This window comes from Sipha flava, unplaced genomic scaffold (assembly GCF_003268045.1).
Source record: "Sipha flava isolate LNK unplaced genomic scaffold, YSA_version1 174_pilon_pilon, whole genome shotgun sequence".
In the NCBI taxonomy this organism is placed as follows: Eukaryota; Metazoa; Arthropoda; class Insecta; order Hemiptera; family Aphididae; genus Sipha; species Sipha flava.
The window spans coordinates 253,325-271,419 of record NW_020272000.1 but is presented as its reverse complement, the minus strand read 5'-3'; the positions used below and the strand labels follow the sequence as shown (position 1 = coordinate 271,419).

General features: G+C 27.9%; 1 protein-coding gene across 1 annotated transcript in view; it reads right to left on the bottom strand.

The window, feature by feature from the left end:
• LOC112680177 overlaps nucleotides 1–18,095 on the bottom strand; it is a 134,229-nt gene that overhangs the window by 45,097 nt on the left and 71,037 nt on the right. The window contains exon 2 of the mRNA XM_025550200.1: nucleotides 5,792–5,837. Within this exon, the coding sequence (XP_025405985.1) occupies nucleotides 5,792–5,813 (22 nt within the window). The 5' untranslated portion in view covers nucleotides 5,814–5,837. The remainder of the gene's footprint in view (nucleotides 1–5,791; nucleotides 5,838–18,095) is intronic.

The following is an 18,095-nucleotide window of genomic DNA, read 5'->3' as shown; positions in this document are numbered from 1 at the left end:
AGTAGGTAGACATAATTTCTTTTTTTGAAAACTTTGTATAACATTTATAAATCGAATTAAAAAAAAAGATTACATAATATAATACAATTCCTCCTTTTTAATTTGTTAATAATATTTAAAGATATTTAAAAGTAAAATTTAATTTTTATATAACTGAAAATATTATAATACAAAGAAACAATAATTTTTTTAATTGTATAAGTACGAGTACATACAATATAATTATTTAGTGAATTGAAGTATTATATTTTTCAATTTAACAAATAGCCAATAATCTTTGTAGGATCTTGAAGTAACTCAAAAATGAACTCTCTCTCAATTCAAATTAACGCTAATAATAATTACACTTAAGCAATAAAAAAGAAAAATGTATTTAAAGTAGTGTACATAGACACAAATAAAGACAAAATTATCATCCCAATCTGCTCGCTCAGTCACTAGTCATTAACACGACGTGGTACGTAATAAGTCATTAATACAAGAAAATATAATTTATGATCCATATTCATTATTTTATATCAACAACGTCAAATTCATGACGATTTTTGGCGATGAACGGTCAGTGACAAATGTATAAATAACTATCATTTTAGAAATATTGTCTATGATTTTTTTTTTTTGTCATCCGATGCAGTCTGTGGCAACAATTATTCACGTGGAATGAGGAAATAATCATCACAAAGGGTAAAACACGATTGCGTACGAAGTTTTAAACGTTAATGCCAATTTTCATACCGGTAATGGTATATACTGTATGCTAGTGCTCTGCATGGTCCGGTCTAGTACGGTCCTACCATACAAAAATTATTGAATCGTCGGTTTGGTCTAGTTCAATAATTTTTAGGAGTAGTTCGGTCCAGTCCTCAAATCAAATGCATTATTTTCAGTCCAGTCCGATTTCAAAAAAAAGAAATGAAAATCAGTCCAGTCCGGTCCCAATCATGGTAGGTACTTCAAATGTAAATACAGATATTGTTATGTAAGCAAATAAAACGAAAAAAACCTACAACTATAGGTACATATTTATTTATAAAGTGGGGTAGTCTGGTACAGTGTAATACTAAATGCATCATATGGTACGGTCTCGGCTAATACAGACTGAACCTTACGGATTGGTCTATAAACGATCCGAAATGTTTTAAGATCAGACCGACAATCCGGTCTACGGTCTGCTTTATTAATTGTTATTTAATTACTGGTCTGGTCCGGTTTAGAAATAATATGAAGCCATCAGTTCGGTCCAATTTTGGTCTTTGATTAACGTTTAAGTGTGGTCCGATCCGACTTCGGTCCCCTGGTAAAATTTGTAATCCGTTCTGGTCCTTAAAATAATGGACCATGCAGATTACTACCACATGCCTATATGAGAGAATTTAAAAAAGTTAATAAATAATAATAAATAAAAACAAACTTTTTGTTTCATTGCTTTTATTACCTATGTTTATTGCTAATGACATCAAATATATCAGATATAACGAAATTTCGTTATTTCCGTTATATTATATGGTATTTTCCGAGTTTTAGTAAAAGTAGTAGGTAAAGAATCCAAATTTAAGCATTCTCAAATAAATTATTAACAATAATTTCATTCAAATAAAAACTGTCGATTTTATTTATTTATTAATTACTTTTCTTTTATTTAGTTATCCTCATTTTATTTATTATTTTATTATTAATTTTTTTTATGACTATTATAGAACTGGATATCTAACCAAATTAGTAAATTTGACATCGTTGCATACAATTTCATACGCAATCGTATTTATTTATTTTTCTTACCTACCTTTTTGTTACCCATCTACAAACGTACACAATCGTGTTGCCAAAAAGAACATCGTGTTCTATCCATTACAAACACGTATAAACCCTTGATATAAACGGGTAATAAATAAATAATTTTTATTCCAAAGTGAACAATTTAATTAGTTATCGTTTTATGATCCCACTTCGTATTTACATGAACTACGTATAGTTATATATATATATATATATATTTGATATATCAAAATCGATAAACTTTTTTTTTTCTTGTCTAATACAAACAACAAGTAAAGTAGTATGACATTGTCTATACATCGATATTCTCTGAGACGAATTCGTGTTAAAACGTGTTTTTGTGGTCAAATAATAGTACAATACTGTAGAACTTATTTTTTTTTAAAAAAAAAAAACATTGTTTCTTACGTCTGTTGAAATATTTCGGATTTCCTCGTTATTTTAGTTTCCTGCTTTTTTCCTTTCTTACCACAGCAATTTTGTTAAACATCAGTGTTGTTATTATTATATTACCTGCATGATTGATTATATTTTATACAGCGATATTCACCCTTGTAGCGACCCTTGTTGTCCATTTGTTTTCTTTAATAAATTCGGTTTGGGAATAGGAAATAATAATAATAAAATAAACCATCATTCCAAAAACGTATACAATTTCTGTACAATGACGTGATGTGGTGCCTTTGCAGAATAGCAATATAACTGTCTAGAATCGACTCCCCTTAGCGTTCGGAACAATTTATTTTTTTTTATTAATATAAAACCCAACGTTTATTAGCCGTAGAGCTTCAAAAGAACACAATTAAATTTGTCATTAAACTATATATATATAATTATTAAAAAGAATGCTTACACGATCAATGGTGTAGCTAGAAATTTTATCGAGGGGTAATACGTTAACTAACACGTTTAGTGTTCTTTATTAAGTTTTATTAAATTTTTTATCTTATTTTATAATCTTTAATTATAACTTATGAGGTAAATACAAAAAAAAAAAAAAAATAATGATACATTAAAAATATTCGTATAAAATTGTATTGTTAAAAATAAAATTAAAAAATTTATCATTAGGAAGGAAATGATAATTTGAGTACTTAAAATATAATTTAAAAAATATACATTGAAAAAATAAAAATTAGAAAAGTTATAAGCAGCTTAAATATTGGGTAATATTTGGGTCAATTTAAAATATCGTTAAAAATTAGTATATTTGTTAGCTATGTACAGTATAAGGTGCCATCGTCCAAAGTGATATAACGTCCTGTTTAGATATTACAGTCGTAAAAATATATAAACAAAAACGTAAATGGTCATATGAATTATCAGTACGTATTAACAGTATTTATATTTTAAATATTTTACTGACTCAAATTAAAAACGTTATATTAAGCCATTAAAATGCAATAACTTGAGCAACAGAATTTATTTTTCAGTATGATAATTCCTTTGAAAATTGGAGAAAAGACACAGTTTTACCGAGAAAAACAAATATTAAAATGTTGAAAATTTTGAAAGTTTAATAGTAGGTACCTAATTATATAATTTACAACATGACAGGTTATTAATGTTTAACAGAGCTTCGCAAGTAATCGACGATCAGACAGCTTTGCGATTCAGCTTATAGTTTCATACGAAAGGACAAAACGAATGCTCCCGTCCTTGTTTGCGAAGAGACAGATTTCATTGAAGGATTTTTCATAAGGAAATCTACTTACTGTTGCTCTTGAAACTCGGTTATATGCCACTCTCACAACACTTGAATAAGATTCCGAGAAAACCGGCATTTATGTTTTTTAATGTTTTTCTTTGTAGTGTCAACGTTTTAAAAGCGTTGTCTGTGTCGTCATTCGCCCATAACACACACATACACACACCCGACTGTAGCAACGGATATATTCTGTTATTTATCTTTCCCTTACTTATCGTATTTTTTTCCGATACTAGAAGACGACTCAGACGGTCATGGAAATAATATTACAGAACAAAATAATTTCTATCGCGAGAACTTCATCTGCATCGCTTGTTTAAACGAACTCAAACTTGATATGCGCACGTTAAAGAATTTATATTATTGTAGTTTTGTTTGTATTGTAATTTGCCTTATCTTTGGAGACTTTTTGAGGTAACGCGTTAGCGATTGCTGGTTTTTATTTTTTTTTAATTTATCACCTTTGAAATTTGTGTAAATTTAGCAAAACGATAAACAATCGCAATGTGTGCGAATAGTTATGAAATGTTTTAATATAATTATAAATATATATTATGTTATATTGTTGGGACCTAAGAGGTGTTTTTAATATAAATATTTTAAAAATATTTCTGATCAATACTTCAACACTTAATTAGCAATAATTTATTTCGTTCATACGAAAGCGCAGATTAGTCAAATAAAATTATACGATATGAGTCATGTGCAGTAGGCACCACTCGAAACACAACTAACACAGTTAGGTAACACCCCAACACGGGTGTACTACCGATGGTCTTACACAAATATAATTGTTATGATCGACCACAATCGACCTTTTATTTAACGTTCAAGACGATTTAAGTAATAATAATAATATGATGTAAACATATAGTCGCTGGTCGACCGCTAATGATATCAAATAGGCGAACGTGAGTATGGATTATTATTATTTTGTCTCGGTCCCCCGTTTCGCGCATGAATTGTTTTCGGCGCGCCACTACAGGATATCCGGGGAAACACTCGTGTTGGCTTTTCCTATCGAACGGGATCGTTTGTTACCGCACGCCAACGTAACTTGTACCTGTATTATATATGTGCGTGCGTTTTGTACATTGCGCTTCTCGTCACCGAGATACGTTCGGCGGAATGAATAATTATTACGTTTTTATAGGATCCTTCGGAACAGAGTTGTTCGAGATAGAAAACACAGTGGCAGTTCGTCTCGATTTAATTGCTCAAAGGTTTTTGCACATCTGACCCAGATACGGCCACGTGGACCAATCCGAGCACGGAAACGTCCGGGGAATGATTAATGGCCGGTGCACCTACGTCCGTATAGTGGTAAAGGGAGGAGAGAGGAAATCGTTTGGCATGTTTATATCGTCAAGTGCTTTTATCGAAATTGTAAAAATACAAAAAAAAAATTGGAAAACTAAACGCAATATCGGTTACATGCGTTAGTGACCAAACCGCATTTTATGCTTGGATAAGAATACAATATGGACCGATATGTGTATGACGTACGTCTACGAGCAATATTATAAACGAGCGGTTATTTAGTACTTTTATTTCGCGGTAAAATAACATCTTGTACACGAACACCGGAATGTGAAAGATTTATTTTTTTATTTTAAAAATAATGTTCTCTATTTAAAATCTATTGTGTATAAGTCTGTTTAAACAACCGTGTATTTTTTAGCTATAACTTTAAGCATCGTATACAATAAAAACATAAAAATCACTGCTATTTAAAATTCCAAGCGTAGAATGTATTTTACATTTAACTTTCGAGTGCAATATTGTCCCTGAATTAACTTCATGTAATTTTATTTACTTTTGTGTATTCATGCCGTGATATAGTTATATATAATTATCTTATGCACACATGTGTAACACAAAAGTGATGCTTCGTTAGTTCATCAACGAAGTACTCGTATAGGTAATATAAAATTAAAAAAAAAAACACAAACAAATTAATTTAAGTGACTTAGGCGAAGCGAGAAGAGTATGATTTAATTTGTATAGAAATTTGACCAACTAAAAACCAAAACGAGTGAATCTAAACGGATTTTAAAATTCAAGGGTTAGCTATTTACAAGGAGCGAAGGATGCCTAGTCATAAGTATATACATATAAGGTAAAATGTTGTAGAAAACGTTAGAATGGCTGAAACAAATTATTTAATTTGGACCTAAAATATTACTATATTCAAAATATTGTGATATTAATAAAATTCAAACTAAATTTATTCAAAATGTTTAAAAATATTTCTTACAAAACAAAAATAAATAGATTAAATTAACTAAAATGAAAATTTTATCTTACTATTCAACTTATGCAGATTCATTCAACAATTACAGTTCAATATTTTCTGAAACAAAAAAATTAAAACAACAATTTAAAAAATATTTTTAAGGAAATCAAACGTATCCTAAGGTATATATATTAATTACATTTTGAGCTCAGAAAAAAATAAAACAAACAAATATAATACAGTTATACATATATTATTATAATTTCAAACGAAACTGCATATTCTTAGCTTAACAACTAATTAAGATTTGAGAAAATACTGTTAAAAACTTGAGTTTCACAAGATATACAATATACTCGCAGTATTTTATATTTGATTTTCTTGAAAAGTGAAACATGTTTTTGATCACTGAGCTAGTATGTAAATTATTAATTTTTAATAAAATTCTAAAAAATCCATAACTTATAGTAATGATCAATGAAAAATTATACGATTTATTTTAGTGCATAAATTACAGTTTTAAAATTAAAAACAATCAACGAAAAATACTCTGTTTTATTATAAAATCGCGTAACAAACTTTTTATAATTCTTATTAAAATTATTTTTATGACATGAGTACTTGTTTTAGAATTAAAAATGAGATATGAGTTTGGTCAATTAAAATAATCATTCGTTAAAAAAAGTTTTTAGTGTTTGATAAATGTTGGCATGTTAATTATAATGGTATTTTTTGAAAAAAAAAAAAGTTAAATTAATTTAGTTCTTCTGTATCATATTTAATAATTGATTTTAAGTATTTTAACGTTTGGAATATTTTTTCTCATATCCATTATTTAATAATACATATTCTAAACAATACAATGCTATACAATATGTATATTCTATACAATCAAATTATACTATATGAATGTACGAGTACACCAAGTTATCGTCGTATTAATGTTTTCGAATGAAACGATTTTATTATACAATTACGTACATACCTATTCAGAGCCATTTTTAGCTGTGCAGGGGCCCTCGTGCACACAGAGCTTAAAGGCTCTTTTAAAAGCAAGAGATATTCGCTTTTTCTTTAAGTTCTTTAAAGGTTTTGACTTTTGCATTGCATTTAGTTTGTCCTATATAAGATTTCCGGGGACGTCCTGCAATTTTATTTTTTTCTATCATACCCTCTAATATTATATTATGTAATTCTTCTAGATGTCTTAGGGCATGTTCTATCATTTTTCAGCGTCTTCCTCTAATCGCATCTATGAGTGCACGTTTTTCTCCCATTGTTATAAGTACTTCTTCATTCGTTTTCCGCTCTATCCAGCTTATCCTTTCCATCCGCCTTCAACATCACATCTCGAAGGCTTCTAGTTTTTTTCCTTTCGATATCATTTATTACCCAAGTTTCACATCCATATGTTGCAACACCCATACATATGTTTTTATAAGTCTCTTCTTGATATTGAAATGTATCTTTTTTAAAGTGAGCAACTTAAGTTTTTTACTAAAGGCAATTTTTGCTAATGCTATGCGTTGTTTTATTTCGTGGACAGTTTTGCCATCAGATTTGATTTTGCTCCCTAGGTATAACATTTCTTCTACTTGTTCTACTTTTTAACTACCTATGTATGCATCAGCCTTTACTTTCAGAACTCTGGCGCAGACTAAGATCTTCGTTTTTGTACTATTTATTTTCATTTCTGATGTTCTGAGCATTTCATTCATTTCTTCAATTGCACACTGTAAGTCACCTTCACTCACTACTATTACCACTATGTCATCGGCAAAACGTATCATTGAAACGATTTTAACTATTTAAACTATTTTAATTCCAATATTTAGTCTTGTTAGCTTTGCTTTCACTATATTTATAACTTTTTCGATATAGCAGTTAAAAAGTGGTGGTGATAACGTACACCTTATTTGAACTCCATTATTTATTTGAGCGTTAGTTGTAAATTCTCCTTTTTTAATGCAAGCTGTTCGATTCTTGTACAGATTGTGGATAATTCTTAGGTCTTGTTGCTCAACACCTATTTCTCGTAGTGCGAGTAACATTTTGTTCCGATTTACCTTATCCAAGGCCTTCTCTAAGTCTACGAAGGCCAAATATGTAACTTTATTTCTATCGATCTGTTTTTCAATTAGCACTCGCAGTCCTAAAATTGCTTCTCGTGTGCCTTTTGATCTTTTAAATCTAAATTGGTCGTGTTTTAAATACTGCTCCACTTTTCCTTTTATTTTTCGATTTATTATTTTTGTTAGGATTTTTGAAATGTGTGTTAGTATTCTAAACTGTTCACAGAAATTCGCTCTATTTTTCTTTGGTATAGTTACAATTATGCTTTTACAGTAATCATATGGCACATCTCTTTTCTCATATATATCCTGAGTTAGTTAATATAAGGTGTCCTTCATCTTCGTACTTACCCATTGCAATAATTCTGCTGTTATGTTATCAGTTCCAGGTGCTTTATTTTGTTTCAACTCATAGAGCGCTAGCTCAAATTCTGATCTTAAAATGGGTAGCTTCGTTTCTTCCTCACTTGTTGTAAATTCTTCGAATTGTTCTTCCCCATAAAGCTCTTCAATATACTCTTTTCATCGTTTTATTCTGTTCTCAAATTAGAACTTCTCCCAAATTAGAATTTTTAAATTCTGATTAGGCAGATGAACTTGGTTCTAGTGCTTCAATTTAAAGCAAGTTCAATGATCTCAAAAAATAGGGTCCTTAAACTCGTTAATAATATGCCAATGGGAGGCGATGATTTCTTAAAAATACATATTCATTTCACCAATAGTATGAGTACAATGAAATTAATAAATGTTAAAATTAATCAAATTCCAATTAAAGTCAGTAAAGTCAACCAATCTCCTCAAAAACTCTTACACCTCCATCAATAAACGACGAAGTAATAAATTATGTAGCAATAAAGGAAATAGACACTATAAGAGTAAATTATCATTTGAGAAATCTTAACGAAATTTTTTGATTTCATTATTCCATCAATAGAAAAGGTAAAAAATCAAATCAATATATGCGCAACTAACTTAAATGTTTAATAACAACAGATATACATACAATACCATTATTATAAACCCAGGATACATCCGAAGAAAATTGGGGTAATATATTAACTAACCCTAGAAAAAAAAAACCAATATAAATGTATTTGATACCAAATCGAGACATTTTACTAAGCACTTAGATTTCAGAGCAAAGACAAAAGTTATTACCTAACCTAACCCAGACTTACAAAAAATGGAAATCACTCGGCGTATAAGTCTATACAACTAGATGATAAAAGCATTATGTTTTCAAATACCTTTGATTTTAATTCAATTACACAAATTTTAGTAGTTGTATATTGTGATAGTAATAAAAATGCATTATTTTTAACAAAGAGAAAAGATGAAAGTATATTATGATACCTAGTTTACTCCGAGATGGTATAACTATTTAAACTTATAAAAAACAAGCCAATAGGTTATGATAAAGCAGTTTTATCCAGGAGAGCCGATGGCCGACAAAACTTTCTTATCAGTTGAACCAGCATTAGATAGTATGCTCAGAAAATTAATATAAATGATTAAAGTGTAAAAATCGTAGAAAAATGTGGTTTATGTGTACACGAAAAGGAATAAAAGAAACCATATATCATTGTGTGTCGGAAAATGATCCAACAAAAAAAAAAATTGAAGAGTTATTAAATTTTTAAATGAAATGCCTTTATGACTTCACTCGATGTAAATTATGTTCAAAATTATTTAACTTAATACATACATTTGGTCACCATTTATTTTTTCATATTAATTAATAAAATATTGTTTTCTCCGCCGCAATTATATGTGCGTTAGATTACGTGTTTCTAATATTATTACCCAACCCGTGTATACTATTGACTGTTTGTGGACAAATATTTCCAAATATTAAATTTCTTTTTTGACACTTTGATTTAATAGACCTTTTTATTTTAACAATGCTTTTTGTCAAGCATTCCATGCAGTCATATCATAAAGAAATTCTGCGGTAGATATAACCAGTGAAGTGTTACCTTACGAGTGTTGTTATGTTTGAACGAATACCGGTCATTAAGTGCTGCAGTGGTTTTAAAACGAAAAAAAAAATATATATATAAAAGTAAATACTAAAGAAGAGTGTTCAAAATTCTAGTTAATTTTTATTTGCACCTATGCTGTGTAGTCTTCTACCGATATTTCATTTTTCGTTAGGACTGTAATGATCACACGTTTAGCATAAGATACTTGAATTTTTCTTCTCGTTTCATGTTATAAATAAATATATTTTTATTTTCGAGAACCCATAGATAACTGATTGAAGATGATAATTTTGTCTAGAAAATATTTATTCACACGGTTTACCTTGATAAATTTACCTATATAATTGTATTCATTATTTTAAATTTGTTTTGTTATTTATCACTTTTTTCATTTATGGTACCTACATTTACAATGTTATACAATGTTTAAAATTTACAAATTTGAAATTTCAAACTTTAATATAATTTCGATAATATTTAGGTCAATGATAACTTTTTTTTCGTAAAATATTTGAGGATAACAACATTTTATAAATTAAAGTTTAAAAATATTGTTTTTACTAACTGTTTAAGTGTGACATCTAGCGATGGAGATGTACTAAGACTTAATGTAAGTTTTTTATAAAAATTAATAACATAAATAAAATAATTGAATGTAAAATAAGTTATAATCATGAAAAACTTGAGAAGTCTGTTCTAAATAGACAGTAAATTAGTAATGTTTAAAAAATAAAAGCTATAGATGATGTGTGCGAAAGACAATGCAAATTAATTCATAATGAGTTGCATAAGGAAGATATAGGATCGCTAATTTTTACTGTTTCTCGTATTAGTGATAATATTCACCAAGCTCGATCTCATATTTTACTAAAATCATTAACATCAGTTTATGATATCCATGAAATAGTTGAAATTTTAGAAATCATGACAAACTGAGGGGAAAATATCATATTTGTTTATGATTGTGAAAATAATATTATTAGATTTTCTTTTTCTGTGAATTTTAAATAATTGGCTAAATTAAATATTTGGTTTATTAATGGCACATTTATTAGTACTCCACATTTTTTTATCAAATGTTTAGAATATTCATTACTAAAAATGAAAAGTATATGACATAAGGACATAAATGTTTATTTGATTGCCAAATGAAAGACAAGAATCATATTTGATACTTCTAAAATATATAAAAAAATTTTTTTACTTATTTAAATGTAACATTTAATTTACTACGTATTCTCGTGGATTTTGAAGTAGTAATTCAATTTGCTATCGCCATCGATAGAAATTATAGGCTGCCGCTTTCATCTCGGCCAAAGATTTTTTTTTAAACTTTCATTTATATCATTTTTTTTAAATATCTGTCGTTTCTCACTTAAATTACTTCACTTTGCACTCCCGAGTTTGGATTGAAATGAAAAATTAAAATAGATAATGTTTTCAGGTTTTTATGGTTAGACGATTGTTATAAAATGAATAGCTTTTTATATTTAAAACAATCGATTTAGTCTAAATTCATGCACAAATTAATTTGTTGTTCTATATTATTTTTATAAGTGATGATGTACTTTGATCGAAATGAGTCATTGTGTACTACGATATATTAATAATAATTTTATTGCTAACAAATAATGATGTACAAAATGATTGATGAATAATAAAAAATTTAATAGCATCGCTCATTACATTGAGGTAAAATCTTGTATCGAGAGCAAGAATACTTATTTGTAGTAACAGTGATGAACAAAGTTAAGAATAGAGAACAAATAACATTATAATATTATTTATAATATTATATAGTATTATTAATTATATTAATATAGTATTATAATAAGACATTTTTAAAATAGAAAAAAGAGGGAAACAAATAAATAAATAATAAAAATGGTGTTGAAATTAAAAATATAAGTGAATATAATAAGAAATTAGAGGATACTATATTTTATAGTATATATAATAATATAAATAAATTTAATTTAATTTTTTTTAAGGTTATTATGAAACCAGTTTTTAGTTTGTGTTTAAAAAAAGAACTTTTAATCAATTTAATATTTCATTTGGTATTTTATTAACAAACCTCAAACCTACTTGTATACATGGTATTACAACATATTTTTTAAGATTCTATTTTTGATTTTTAATCATTAATAAATTATTTTCCCAAATAAAGTATATTAATTGTTTCTTATATAATTTTTCAATATTTAATACTTTTAATATTTTAAATAATTCACATAAAGTGATAGTTATTAAAATATTGATTGAACCATTACAAAATAAGTTATTCTTATGTAATTATTATTTGGAATTTTTTTTAGCCTTTTTGAAAAAATTAGTTTGTTGCTTCAGCTTTGTTATTAGATTTTCAATGAGAATATTCCATTTTAAATTTTAATAGATTGTTGGTCCATGTTATTTGAAGTGATATAGTTCAATATCAATAGTTTTGTTGCGTTTATTTGAGTTATTATATATTTTACTAGTAAGATGTGACAAGGCTTTTTATGACCCTATGTCTTTTATAATTAATTATATTTTTTTCATTTTGATTAATTTTCTAATTAATTCTAATAAATCTGAATTCTATATTGTTAAGTAGGTAAAAAATTATTTTCTTTCATATAGTTTTCAGTCTTGTTTTAATTGATTTTTCTTATATTTTAGAAAATATATTTAACAAACTCATTGGCGCATAGTTATTCAAAATGATTTTTGACCATTAACTTTTATATACGCTATACTAAGGTATTTTTGAAGGAATCTGGGATAAGTCCTTCTTTTAATATTTGATTAAAAATAGCTTATTATTATTAATTGAAATTTTATCTCAAGCCTGAGTCATTTTTCATACCAGTTAATATTTTAAAAATTTCAAATTATATACTCTTTCTTAAGTATAACGAGCTCAAGGCATTAAAGGTATTATAATGGATTAGGATTATTTTGTCTATTGTTGCCGTTATTATTCATTAATGAAATATATTCATCACATTTATTTTCAGGCAATGGAACATTTCTTTATTTTTAAATTTACTTTTGATGAATTGAATGCTTTTTTGAGACTCGCTTGTTTAATTTTAAATTAAAATTCGAATGTTTTGTGTTAATTTATTTCTGTATTATTTGTATATTTTATTTTTACTAAGATATTTCATAAATCTTGTGTGGTTTATTTATGCATTTATCCCTTTTTTATTTACAATAACTGTGGTTAGTAGAATTCACGAACTGTCTTTTTTGATTTTTATGTTTTTGTAATTGAAAATATTTTTAATACATTTTGTAGGGGTTTAACATATTTTTATTTTAGTTAGAATTCTTATTAGCTGTTATTATTTGGTTCGATTTTTATTCTTAATTAATTAAATTTATAATAATTAATTATATTACAGAGCGATGTTTATTTTTTTAAAATTATTGCTGTATATGTATGAATAAAAATATATTAGTTTTGTAATTACGGAATAATGTTTATCATTATTAATTGAAATGTTGATGTCAGCATTTATTTTTAATTCGATTTCTGAAAAGTTTTTATTGGTATTTGAAGTATATCAATGATTTAAATTTGATTATATTATTCAATGTTATCAAGTTTAAATCAGAGACTAGAACCGTACTTAAAAGAACCGGTTTTGGAACCGGAACCTTTTGAATATTGGGAACCGGAACCTCACTAAAACCTTAATTTAAATTAATTTTAAAATCGGAACCCCATAGGAACCTTTATTTGTATTTATTTAAAAATCGGAACCTCACCGGAATCGATAATTTTTCATAAACGTCTTAACCGTCAAGGCTAATTTCGGTATTGTTTTAATTGCATTAATTTTATTTATATCTGTCATTAATAGGTAATAAGAACTAAAAAAATACATAGATCTATTATTATTATTATCGATATTAATAATATTCAAAAATAATCATGTAAGTATTTACAGAGTTTAGGGCTGTTACGCACGAGCGATATTTCATCGTACGACAATATTATCGTACGATATTTGAAATTACATGTTTATAGATAGAGTTATTCACACAATCTCGATAAAATGTCATACGATTATCTTGTCGTACGATACCTCAAAAACTGTCGGATGCACTTTAATATTCCAGACGATTAGAATATCGTACGACTAAAATATTTCAATCAAAATGTACAAACATACACTGATTAGAACACACGAACGATAATTATCGTTCGATAAACCAAAAAATCAAATTCAGTACCATGTCATCCTCGGATGAATGCAACCGATCTGGCGGAGCGAATTCGCCAACGCAAAATTTTGTGAATTTTCAGACAATAATTTAAATATAGATATAGATGTACTTATAAGTTCTTTAATAAGCAAGTTATGAGGGAGAGTGTCAAAAGCTTTAAAAAAGTCGGTGAAGATAACATATTTAAAAATTTAAATACTGAATAATGATATAACAAGTGGTAATTTACAAATCAATGATTAAACTATAAAAAACATGAAACGATATTTGAAACAGGGTGGTCGTGACGGTGATGAGTACACTTTACTTTATTAGTCCAAAGTCCACTTAAGTGATGGTAGGATATCTGGTTGAAAATTGGTATTAACCGTCATAATTGACGCTCATTAATACTAGTTATAGTTTTAAAAAAATCGAAACAGAACCAAATTTTTCTCACATTAATATAATACCAAACTTGAAAATAATTTTTTATTTTATAAGAACCGAAAATAAACCGAAACCGAAATTTTAGTTTTATTTTTTTAAACCAAAAATAAACCGAAACCCAAATTTTAGTTATATTAGAATCGGCATCAAAACCGGAATCGTTTTTTTTTCTAGGAACCGAACCGGAACTGGAACCATACAGTTCATCAAGGTTTCAGTTCTTGGTTTAAATTTAGTAATCGAAATTTAATTTGGTGTATAATATAATTATTTTTTCGCTTTCGATCTTTAATATTTTTATTTCATTAAACATCGAATCGTTAAAATTATCAAATTATTTACCTATGTATTAGACCGATCTTATAATTTATTAATTTTACTTTCAACATTTATTGATGGTTGATTTTTGTTTGAATATGATTCAACATTTTAGTGATCACTGCAAGAAAATATTCCTTTATTATTCTTGGACGTTTTTAAAAAAATTGTTTTTTTGATATACCTGAACAATAGAAAAGTAATGTATTTACATTTTAGTATATCCTCGTTGTCCATTAGTTTTTCTAAATATCTAGCATACTACATATTCATGCCGATAATTGTAAGGGAAATAACTGAAAGAAGAGAATAAATAAAAGGATCGGTGTATAATTGACTTTTTTGAGTAAAATCTGAATAAGTAATAGTCTATGAGACGTGGAAAATTCTTCTAGTGTCACTGTACGTCCAATGTTATTAGGGAAAACAATGAACTTTTAAAAAATTAATTACCTTTCCATTTTTTGATGCAAATGATAATAACAGTAAATATTTTTTTAACTTTCGTAGTATACTGCTTGATATCTGTAATTCCACCGTGTTCTGTAGAAAAATCCGTTTCATAAATTTCACAAACCATTTTTTCAACTCAATTCCGTATAATACGGGACGTATGGTTCTCATGACACACTGTCGTGTTAAAAGGAGTTGACGGAATTGATGAAAGTAATATATCATCCATGGAAATTTTTTTTTCTTCTTCATACATCATAATCGTCTTTGTTTTAGACTCCGGGGGTTGCAGAAAATATATTGATCAATTTTAGCATAATATGGTTTATTTTTGCCGTAAACAATATTTTGGATAATAAAAACGTACACGTAAGCTTTCACGTGGAAGAATATTGAAAAGAGTCTGGCTAACGTATAATGTATCCAAAGAAATCTGTGGTAGCCATTTAATATTTGATCTCAGTAATTATACACTGATTAGTTATACTGTATACTCGAGTAGTGAACCGTTTCCCGCTTGGTTGATTTCAAATTAAATTCATCCCGGCAACTCGCTTAGTTCACGTTTAACTAACAATTATACAGCATTTGGGCGGTTGAGTTTTATTTAAAAATCCATCTCTAAAACGATTCCAGATAATTGATTATAAAACGAGGTTCGATTAATTTTAATATTTGAGTCGTAACTATCATAATATTTTACATCGAGTTTTCGGTTAGTTCAATGTATTTCTTACTTCATTTACCCTATTATTTGGCGGACGAGCTGATTTTCTAGAACAGCGAGTGCGAATAACGCCATCGCGCGCGCCAAAGAGGATTTCGCGTTTGAAAACGCTTTTCATGATCGTCGTTGTAACAAAACGATTCCGGAACAATCGAACAGTGTTGACGTATATTAATGTATATTATATCAACATATTAAACGGCTTATACACATAAGTAGGTGATATTATGCGTGTTGCAGTACCATATTTCAGCAGAACCGTTTGAAATCTTAGGTAAAAATCGAAATTTTTACCATTTACTATCTTCAATTTCATTTCATATTTTATTTTACATAAATCAATATTTTGTTACATATAGTTACAATATAAAGATGGGTTATTCAAAATAGAAGAACATGGGCTTGGATACATTGATAACTCTTTGTTGTGTTTTATTTAAATAAATTATAAATTAATTTAGTTAAATTTGGAAAAATTTGCAGGGTCATTATCGTTTTAGCCATCGATGAGGAACCCCAGGAGGTGGGTATGAAGAAAGGCTTGAAATTAAAGATTTGGTATTTTGGGGAATGCGAGAGTGAAGTAATTTTGTATTGTGGTTTGATTATATATTTAATGAAGGGGATAAATATCATTATAAGTGGAATTTGGTATGTACGGAGGTGCGTTAGTGATGAGGTGGACTATTTTCTATTGAAAGATTTAATTTTAGTTAGTTGTAGTAAATATTTTAGCAGAACCCTAGAGCTGGATGCCATAAGCCGAGATAAATTTTAGAAGAAGATTGTAAACAGAAATTGTTATTATTATTAAAATTATTATTTTAATTTGGAAGATTTATTAAGGATATATTAATTATGGAGAATCATCAATGGATGAATATATTTTCTGTTTTTTGTCTTTTTAATCTCTAGACCAGTTTATTTTTTTGTCAAATGATAAACCTTGGTATTAAGTATTTATTAACAATGAACAAATATTCTTATAAGAACATTGGTTTTGTAGTATTGTAAATACTATTAGGATAGATTTTGATTCGTTAATTTTAACTGGCTAGCGAGAGCACCAAGATGAAAGTAGGTTTAAATGATTTTGCACGAATAATGAAGCTATTAATGAACTGGAGTGAGAGGCATCAATGTCTAGATAAAATGTGTATTTGGAGACTATGGTATAGGGGTAGGTTTATTGGTCAGAAGAGCATAAATTATTATGTGTAAGGAGAAAATAATTCCTTGTGCATAACAGTAGTGAATATATTAGGTAATGTAGCACATTTTTCAACGATTTTTTTCAATAAATCTGTAATAGAAGTTGTTTTTATAAGATCTAAAATTCAGCGGAAATAGTTATTTAGTTAGTCAGTTAAGGTTTTTGTTCTGTACAGGGTTAGTTTTTTATATGGAGTGAAAGTTTGAAGATATGATTGAAAAAGTCTTTTAAGGGAATGTTTAAAGAAAAGATGAATTTTGAATTATTCATAAAGTAGGACCAAGTAAGGCATACATATTAAAGTGTGTACGTAAGTATTTAGTATTGTGGAGTGGTTCAAATAAGAAGTATGTTATTCAAGTGCATTTTTGGACAAATTTAATGTATTAAGCTACATTTGGCGTACATGAATTCACTTTTATTTATTTTTTCTGTCCATTTTATGCAATTCGTTTTCATAACTTTTGTGTGGGATTGGTGATCGTCAGAGGCTATGACGTACCTATATGCATTTTGGCAGAACATTTTTATTAGAAGGTCCATGCTTGGTTTATTTTTTTATTTATTTTTTTAGTACCTTATTCGAAATTGCTAACCAGACGTAAAAAAAGAAAACACATGATATTTTGAATTCGAATAATTCGTCCGCCGTTCACGATCTGTAAATTTTATGACATAATATATTATGCTTATGCAGTACAAAATGACTACACGACGATTGGACCAAATTTCGTCTTTTAAAATATCGACTGCGAATAAAGTGAGAAACGGACGATAAAATATTATGTTTATCGAATTGTGTCCGAGATGATATTGCAGACTTGACGTGTTCAAAGCTGGTCACCCGTTGATTTAGTTGGACGTCGTATACGCGCCACGTTTCCAATTTGGTTTGGCAGTGGCTTTCATGGCTTTTGATTTATTTGACATAATGTACAAGATAATGTGGATTATCATGGG